Source organism: Ailuropoda melanoleuca, chromosome 12, assembly GCF_002007445.2.
Source record: "Ailuropoda melanoleuca isolate Jingjing chromosome 12, ASM200744v2, whole genome shotgun sequence".
Classification (NCBI taxonomy): domain Eukaryota; kingdom Metazoa; phylum Chordata; class Mammalia; order Carnivora; family Ursidae; genus Ailuropoda; species Ailuropoda melanoleuca.
The window spans coordinates 34291741-34301800 of NC_048229.1; the positions used below are offsets into that span (position 1 = coordinate 34291741).

Here is a 10060-nt window from a genome sequence, read left to right on the forward strand (position 1 = left end):
GCAGGCAAAAACAGTACGTATTTTACTTGCTTAAACATGGTCTTGGTTGCTGCAGCTTAACTGGTTTTCAGAGTTCTCACAGAGTGAGTGTTGTCCGTATGGTGTTGGGTTATCTGTTGCTCCTGTGTGGGAGCAAGGGCTGGACCATCCCATTCTGCCCTCCTGCTTACATCGCTCTCTCCTTTAGCTCTTCTAAAGGCCTGGTCTCACACTGCTGATACCCGTCACGGAGTCACGGACTTCGTTGCTGCCACTTTATTTTATTCCTTCAAATAGGCCATATTTTTCCTGAGTTTTTTTTGTTTGTTGTTGTTGTTGTTGTTGTTGTTGTTTTGGTATGCTTTTATTTTGTTGGAAATTGGGCATTTGAGAAAGCATCTTTTGAGACCAGCTCTTTTCCAGAAGACCTTCACTTACGTGCAGGGTTTGTTCTGAACCCTGGCGTCTCCCCGTGGTGAGGGCTTAAGGTCTTCTCAGGAATATTCTGAGCCTATGTCTTGCCTGGGCCTAGGTGTGTGTGTGTGGTTTTTTTTTTTTTTTTTTTTTATTCCTTTATACACAAAGATCCTTTTAAGTGTCTGAATCTCCCAAAGACTGTCACCCTAGCTTTATGGGATATAGGTGGCCTCTTGCATTCCTTCACACGTAATCTCTCTCCCCAGCCTTCTGCAGGTCTGCAGTCCCCCTGCATCTTCCACAAGGGCCTGTCTCCAAGTCAGGCAGAACAGAGACCTGTCCCTCTGGCAGCCCCCAGACAGGTTAGACCAGCGCAAATAAAATCTGCTCTCCTTTGCTCAGTTTGAAGTAGGGAAGTGAGAGGTGGGCTCCTGCATCCTTCAGACCTCACCTTACCATAACTAAGTGCCACTACATTTAAAAGTAGCTGCATATGGAGAATGGGGAAAAGCCCCCACAGCCCCAAGGTAAGACATACTCAGAAAAGACCTTAAACCTTCACTCTGGGCTGAATCCAAATTTCCTCCCATTTTAAATGGTGTTTTTTTTTTTCCCCTACTGGACAGGCCCTTGTTTGCTGTACATCTTTGTTTTTCAGCTAACCTCTAGGTTTTGTTTTTTTTTTTTAATGTTTCTTTTGGCGAACAAGGGCTTGGAGCTTCTCAGTTCACCACCTTAGTGATGTCACTCTCTGTGTCACTAATTCTTTATCCTTCTTTATCCTTTCAGGAGACAGGCATCAAAAGGAGATGGAGACTCTTCACGAAGCAGGAATCAGGTGCCTTTCATTGGGAGAGCTTTCATGTTGGCAAATCAAGAGACATGTTGTGAGCAAATTAACCAAAAACCAGGACTCTGTGGTAGATATTCAAGGAAAGAGTTCTCAGCTCCCCGACCACTGTGATTCCCCCCGTCAGGTGGGAGCAGGAATATGCATTCAGGCTTCTGTGGAGGACAGCTGTATCATGAATCTTCTAGAGGATCAGTCCAAGATTATTGAAAATCAAGAATTTCTGGCCGGGAGAGCTCAGAATTCTTGGAGTAAACTATATCTCAGTGAAACCCAGAATTATCAGAGAAGTTGTCAGCAGACTCAGATGAAAAACCAACTGTGTATATTTGCTCCCTATGTTAACATTTTCAGTTGTATGTCACACCACCGTGGTGACGCCCCACTGCGCAGAAGAGACAAAGCTCACAACAGCGACTGTGCTAAGATATCCCCTCTCACGCAGCAGACCTACCACTGTAGTGAGTGTGAGAAGGCATTCAGTGATGGCCCCAGTCTCAAAGTTCACCAGCAGGTACACTCGGCAAAGAAGTCCCCCCCTTACGGCGCACATGAGAAGGACACCGGTTACAGCTCAGCCGCTCCCGTTCAACAAAGCGTTTACACGGGAAAGAAACGCTACTGGTGTCATGAGTGTGGGAAGGGTTTCAGCCAGAGCTCAAACCTCCAAACTCACCAGCGAGTGCACACAGGGGAGAAGCCCTATTCGTGCCTTGAGTGTGGGAAGAGCTTTAACCAGACCTCACATCTTTATGCCCATTTGCCTATCCACACGGGAGAGAAACCCTACCGGTGTGAAAGTTGTGGGAAGGGCTTTAGTCGTAGCACTGATCTGAATATTCATTGCAGAGTTCACACTGGAGAGAAACCTTACAAGTGTGAGGTGTGCGGGAAGGGCTTCACTCAGAGATCACATCTGCAGGCCCACGAGAGAATCCACACTGGAGAGAAACCGTACAAATGTGGAGACTGTGGTAAACGCTTTAGTTGTAGCTCCAACCTTCATACCCATCAGAGAGTCCACACTGAAGAGAAACCGTACAAGTGTGATGAATGTGGGAAGTGCTTCAGTTTGAGCTTTAACCTTCACAGCCATCAACGCGTCCACACTGGAGAGAAACCGTATAAGTGTGAGGTGTGTGGGAAGGGTTTTAGTTCAGCCTCAAGTTTCCAGAGCCATCAGAGAGTTCACACGGGAGAGAAACCATTTCGATGCAACGTGTGTGGTAAAGGCTTCAGTCAGAGTTCGTATTTTCAAGCCCACCAGAGGGTCCACACTGGAGAAAAGCCGTACAAATGTGAGGAGTGTGGGAAGCGCTTCAACTGGAGCTTGAATCTTCACAATCATCAGAGGGTCCACACAGGAGAGAAACCTTATAAATGTGAGGAGTGTGGGAAGGGCTTCAGTCAGGCCTCAAATCTTCAAGCTCATCAGAGTGTCCACACTGGGGAGAAGCCATTCAAGTGCGAAGCCTGTCAGAAGCGATTCAGTCAGGCCTCACATCTTCAAGCCCATCAGAGAGTCCACACCGGCGAGAAACCATATAAATGTGATACTTGTGGTAAGGCCTTCAGCCAGAGGTCAAATCTTCAAGTCCATCAGATAATTCACACTGGAGAGAAACCATTTAAGTGTGAGGAGTGTGGGAAAGAATTTAGTTGGAGTGCTGGGCTCAGTGCTCATCAGAGAGTTCACACTGGAGAGAAACCGTATACATGTCAGCAGTGTGGTAAAGGCTTCAGTCAGGCCTCACATTTTCACACACATCAGAGGGTCCACACTGGGGAAAGGCCATACATATGCGATGTCTGCTGTAAAGGCTTCAGCCAGAGATCACATCTTGTATACCATCAAAGAGTCCACACTGGAGGAAATCTGTAGACACGTGAGATGTGGTGTAGCCTTCAGAGTTCATATCCTCCTCTCCACTGGAAATTATAGAATTGCTGGGAATTATGGAAAGTTCCTTCAGAACTCAGAAGCCTCGAGGAATCTTCCCATGCAAGTAAGCTCTATAAAGTGCTGTTTTAAGGACTCAAATTCTTTACAAACATCAGATTTCACAGGTAAGAGAAAACCTATAAATACAGTCAATGTTTATGTGAGCGTCAGTCAATGTTTATGTGAGCGTTCCGAATGTCCCAATTTTCAGGATGCAACGCAAAATTTCAAAATTCATCATAAGGAAAGAGGCCTTATCAATGAAGATTAGGGGCAGAACTTTAACAGAAGTATCATGATGGACGAAGTAAAATTAATGGCAACAGCACTATAACCTCCGTGTAGGGAGGGCTGTTTTTCACTGCCTTATCTCTACCACGTAGAAGTGTGCTTGGCTCATAACAGATGCCCAGCAATTACTGAACAAAGCAGAGAAAATCTAAAATTAGGACAAGTATTTGAAAATTGTACTCCCCCACCCGGGTTTCATAACAACATACTCAAAAGGAATCCTGCAAGTAGCCTTAACGAGATTATTTTCAGGAACTGTTCAAGTACAGAAAATCATGTCATGCTGCCATCCACAGTGATGCACGTGTGGATGAAATTTGTGACTGGCCCCCATCCTCCATCTGGCCCCGGTTCTTTGTAGGTCAGCCCTTGTGTACAGTGTACTATTTAGCGTCAGTAGTTTGTATTTTATAGACCGAAAGATACTGTTTTTAACTAATAACATGATACAATTTATATGCTTGGAAATTTTGGACCCTAATTCATTAAGGTAGGATTTCACTGCAACTCTTTAAAGTGTTAAAAGTAGTTACTAATGACAAGAAGTTTTTCAGTAAACTTTAATTGTTAGTAATTGGTTTCTTCTCATTATTGCCCTTCACGCTTAGGTCAGATTGCCTTCTCTACGCACAATCCTCCATCCAGACCTCTGTAGGCAGGGACGTTGGCAGATTTCAAGGACAGTAATTTTGTTACACCCCACCTCCACTTCTCCCCCCCCCCAAGCGGAGGGAAGAGCAAGAAACTGGTTGAGGTTTTTTTTAAATTTCATTAAATGTAACGATTTAGATAGATGGATTATCATTTACACGGCATTCTGCGTTCAGCACCTCTTGTCAGGAGTGGACATTAGCTGGTCCAAAGATATCAAAATACCCTCTGACCTGGCAATCCTAGCACTAGACGCTTTGCTTAGGAGATGCTAGCAAAAGTGAGAGTGTACGCAAGTAAGTTTTTACTGACTGTTTTTAAAAAGGAAGAAAGTATTAGCAAAATAGTGGAATAAATTTGTTCTCCTAATACACAGACACAATGAAGGAGGACCTGGTCTGTAAGGATAGAGAATCGTCATTCGTGAGAAAGTTAGGTTTGAGCCTTCCCAATATATGTGGCCCAAGTAATAATATGTGTACCCATGGATGTGCTTACGTACAAGAGGTAATTTTATTTTTTTAAAGATTTTATTTGACAGAGATAGAGACAGCCAGGGAGAGAGGGAACACAAGCAGAGGGAGTGGGAGAGGAAGAAGCAGGCTCCCAGCAGAGGAGCCTGATACAGGGCTCGATCCCAGAATGCCGGGATCACGCCCTGAGCCGGAGGCAGACGCTTAATGACTGAGCCACCCAGGCGCCCCTACAAGGAGGTAATATTGCCCTGCTACCTGCTTTACTGAGGCAGAGAGGCTTAGGATGGGTTTAGCTTTTTGAAGAATTATCTACAGTGACCATTGTTTACCAAAACAGTAAAACTATGAGAATAAAATTACACAAGTGAATATTCCTTAATGCTAAAGCTAATGTAAATCTAAAGGCTAAAGCTAAGAGTAACGATCTTAGCATAGGGTTTAGAACCTCTTACAGACCTGCATGAAAGGGTGGTCATTGTGTCATTGGTAATAGCACACTTCACATTCATCAGTTGGATCGACAATTGTGGTTTATCCATTCAGGGCAATACTATGCAGAATGCAATGAAAAAGTAGATTTATGGTTACTAACAAACATTGGTAGATGCCCAGGATATGCATAGAAAAGTGGCCAGAGACATAGGGCTTTGGAAGAGATCTCTACACGTCAATCTATAACACCCCCTTTGAAGTCAACCAGATCACAGTCATACCTATAGATGTGTTATCTCTGTGTAGGATATTCTCACATGTATGAGTGTGATCTCATTACTTTAAAAGGGGGTATTATAGGGGCGCCTGGGTGGCTCAGTCATTAAGTGTCTGCCTCAGGGCGTGATCCCGGCGTTACGGGATCGAGCCCCACATCAGGCTCCTCCGCTATGAGCCTGCTTCTTCCTCTCCCACTCCCCCTGCTTGTGTTCCCTCTCTCGCTGGCTGTCTGTCGAATAAATAAAAAAAAGGGGGGTATTATAGTAAATTTTTAAACTTGTAATGTTTTGAGAGTGTTTTAAAGCCTTTTTTTTTTTAAAGATTTTATTTATTTATTCAACAGAGATAGAGACAGCCAGCGAGAGAGGGAACACAAGCGGGGAGTGGGAGAGGAAGAAGCAGGCTCATAGCGGAGGAGCCTGATGTGGGGCTCGATCCCAGAATGCCGGGATCACGCCCTGAGCCGAAGGCAGACGCTTAACCGCTGTGCCACCCAGGCGCCCCTAAAGCCTTTATTTTCAATGTATTCTGAACTTTTAGAAAAGATGCAAGAACAACAAAGAATTCCTAGATAGCCTTAGGGTATCTGTCTCCTGTGATCACAGTCCAGCCAGAACATTCAACTGTCTAGCACCTGAGCAGAGAGTCCCAAACAGCTTTTGGTCCTTGGGGATGTCTTTCCGGCTCTATGTGGCCCCTTTGGCCTGGCCACTTCCTAGTGACTGGATGCTACGTGGAGGCTCAGAGCAACCCAAGAAAAACCAGCGGAAGTACTGTGGCCTTGTCTGCTCTATCCTTGGAGGGTAGAGTGTTACGATGTGAGGCAGCAGTCACAGAAACCCATCCAGCATCGAGGAGAGAAGTGTGGACTCCACTTCTTGCTAAGAGGAGTGTCAAGGAATTTGCAAACATATTTTAAGACCACCACACTTTGTTTATAATATGTTCTAATCTACAGCTGCTTCAAATCCCACAGCTGTTCCATAATGTTTCTATCAATTTTTTTCCTGTTCCAGGATCTAATCTTAAAACGGGTCATACCCTGCATTAAGTTGTCATGTTTCTTTTGTCTTTAAAGCTGGATCAGTTCCACAGCCTTCGTCTTTCATGAAATTGATATCTTTGAGAAGTATGGGTTGTTCTGTAGAACATTCCTGAATTTGGGTTTGATTGCTCATGATGGGGGTTCAGGTTAGTGTGGCAAGACTATTCCATGAGTGACACACAGTTCTCAGTGCATTACAACAGGAAACATAGGTTTTATCAGTGAGAGTTTTCATCCCTTGAATAAACTGTGAACCTCAAGTTTTCTCCACTGTAAAATTGCGGTTCTGCCCTTGAAATTAATAACTAATTTGTGGTGGGATTTTTATGTAATAACTACCTCATTTTCTTTCACCTGCTAGTTTTAGGGTTCACTGATATTTTTGTCTGAATCAGTTATTACGATGATTGCAAAGTGATGGCTTTCTTGGTCCATCATTCCTCTTATACTCAGCATTTGGCATTCTGTGCTTAGAGGAGCATTCCCTTCTTCCCTAGGTCTCTTTTCTTTATCATTATGAATGCTTGTTTTCTGGTATAATAGTATCTCGGCTTTATCATGTATCCCGCCCATGGCAGCCACAGACCCTACAGAGACCCGATTCCTTTGCACGGAATGGTGTTTAGAAACCAAGATCTGGGTGCTGTGTGTCCTCATCATTAGTGGGATATCAGTCTTTCACATATATGTGTGAAATGTGGGTACCTTAAACTTCAAATAAGTATGTCTAGGTTTTCCTTATTCCATGTTAACTTCTTTTCCACAGTCCAGTTGGCTCCCACTATCATCAGTCTGTTTACTGAGCTGTTCAGTCCTCAATACACAGCAGTTTGGAGTTGCTACATGAGAGCACGGTGAAAAAACAAACCTGAGTGTGTTCGGGATTTGTTTATGGGTCTTTTTCTCTTTAGACCAAGTGTATATAGACAAAGTACTTTGTTTAAAAGTTATTTTGCCTATTTCCTTTTTTAAAAAAAATCTCCATTCAATCCAGTTATATTATTCATCTGAAATAAAGTTAGATTCTTTTCCAAAGTTTATATTCTCTTTCATGTTCTCCTCTCATCTTGTGATTTATAAAAATTGGGAAGGGAATTAAATTCAGATGAAACTCTAGTTCCAAAAGTACCCTAGTATATTTTTATCTGTATTGATTTTCTTTTAGATATATGGTTAGACATGTTTATTAAAGTCTTTGATTTATCTCCTTAGAAACATACAATAAGTACTTTTTTCATGAAATTAATCTTAAAGACTCTATTATATTCCTTTGGGTAGACAGGTCACAGGAATGAGGAGGTTATAATGCATGGTGGAAATTGGGTAGATTCACAGAAGTTGGATGGCGTGTAAATGGTTATTTAATTCTTTGTATTTTTCTTTATATTTGAAATGTGCCAGGATAACATATATATTTTTATATATAAATGAAAAGAGAGCTAGTGAGTATAGACTTTTAGGGTCAGAGAAAGTTGACCTACTCTGCAGTTTATGATACAGTCGCTCTGAGGCTTGGACAGTTTACTGGGAAAAAAAAAAATTCTACCTGTAAATGAGGCATTCTCAGTAACTATTACAAAAGTTCAACGAAGAAAGTTGCCCCCCCCCCCCGCCCAAGGACTCTGACTCTTCCAAATGGTCTCCTGTTTTCTCTCATGCTCCTTGCACTAGTTATCAGGCTTGGACATAGGCTGTATGTATCTTTGTTCATTTTCCCTTCCAAATTATTACCTCCCTCTTCCCCCATTAATCCGCACAAACTACCCACTCTTCCTTCACGCAGCCACCTACCCACCTCTGTTCATTCTTTCCCCTTGATTTTATCTCCAGAACCAGTCTTGCTACCCTGTCACTACTCTTGTCAGACTACCTGCAGATTATTATATCCGCTTCCAAACCCTGGCCTCTCAGTTCCTCAACTGCTCTGCCAGCAATGGTCTTGTCTTCCACATCACCTCAGCCCCTGGCTCCAAATGTAACATCTTACATGCAAAGGAAGTAAACGGAGGGCACGTGATGTCATGAGCACGGGGTGTAATATGTAACTGATGAATAACTGAACTCTCCATCTGAAACTAATGATATCCTATGTTAATTCAATTTAAGATAAATGGAAACCCCTCTGTAATCTCAGATTCAAACATTCCATTCTAACCGCCAACTCTTGTTTTACCAGCTTATACCCTCTTTCTCATTTTAAAAACTCTTGGAACTCCCAAGGACCTAAAATCCATTACTCCTACTCCCTTTTCACTCTCTCTTACCTTAATTCCCCCTATATCTGGAAAGGAGAGCAGACTTCCATTTACATTCCAGTGCCCAAAACTGTGTCTCATGTTAACCTCTAACACAGGAAGAAATACTTCAAGAGCGTTTATGTTTCGCAGTCTATAGAAGAGGCAGAGAAGAGCAAATTGGGTCAGGAATCTCTGCCAGGTGAAGCAATCTACAATATGTGGTCCGGATAGGCTGTGACTGAAGTGTCTGTTCGCACACTAGCTCCAACCCCAATTTTTATCTTTCACTTAAGAATATTGCAAGTCACAGAAAAAGGTGATTACAGTAATAATGCCAACACTCAGGATTTTAAAAAAAACACTTTCAGACTTTTGAGACTGATCAATTGCTAGAATAAGTTATCTGTGCAACATTTCATGAGTTGTCAGGATGTAGCTGGAAAACACTGCTTTAGAGGTGCACTGCTCGATAGTGTAGATACGTGTAAACCAGTAACCATAAGTTACCATATGAATTATATGATAGAAGCCGTTTAATTGTGCTGACCAAGTAGTTCCTATTGCACCCAAACTCCAGCAGATAACAAGTCTAAATTCTAGCCCAAATACTAAAACTATCCAAAGGCACTGGAGAGTGAACAAAAGCAGGCAGATCCTGGAGATGGGCCAACACTTGGAAGAAGGAAATAACATAAGGTGAGTTTCCTACTTTTTATGGCTTTTACCCTGAAAGCAAGTCCAGTCTGCACTATTTTAGAGCACCTAAAACATACACGTCATACACGTAAAACCATAAGTTTTTTCAACTAAAGGGTTCAAGGCCTATACAACTGTGGTTGGAAAAGGAGGTGTGTAGGATATCCTGGAAGAGGGCCAGGAAAGGGAAGCTCCAAATTCCATGTATACACATTTCCCAAATGTCTGGCTGACTCAACTCTACAGGACAGAGGATACTGAAAGGAACCAAGCCAATACTAGCAGAAGTGAATTAAAATCAGAGCTGGCATCCCCAGGAAAGAGAAAATTTTTGGTTGAACCCAGCTAAATTAAGTGCCTAATCAAAGTATTTTTAAAAACACTCTGGAGGAACATAATGAAATCCAGAGTTTCCTCAATATATTAATCACAATGCCCAGGATATAATTCAAGATTACTAGTTATTGAGAAAACGAAAACTGGAAAATGTGACCTATTCTCAAGAGAAAACAGATCCGTGAGGATCAACAGCAAAATGTTCCAGATGTGGGACTCAGACGATTTTTAAAAGCGATAGGGGCACCTGGGTGGCTCAGTCATTACACATCTGCCTTCAGCTCAGGGTGTGATCCCAGAGTCCTGGGATCAAGCCCCACATCGGGCTCCTCCGCTGGGAGCCTGCTTCTTCCTCTCCCACTCCCCCTGCTTGTGTTCCCTCTCTCGCTGGCTCTCTGTCAAATAAATGAAATCTTAAAAAAAAAAAAA

At 42.8% G+C, this 10060-nt stretch overlaps 1 protein-coding gene across 2 annotated transcripts in view; it reads left to right on the forward strand.

The window, feature by feature from the left end:
• ZNF235 (zinc finger protein 235) overlaps positions 1-5445 on the forward strand; it is a 28435-nt gene extending 22990 nt beyond the window's left edge. For both annotated transcript variants that reach the window (XM_034672731.1, XM_034672730.1), the window contains one exon: positions 1186-5445. In XM_034672731.1, coding sequence (XP_034528622.1) covers positions 1186-3128 — 1943 coding nt within the window. In that variant the 3' untranslated portion in view covers positions 3129-5445. The remainder of the gene's footprint in view (positions 1-1185) is intronic.
• The last annotated feature ends 4615 nt before the right edge of the window (positions 5446-10060 follow it).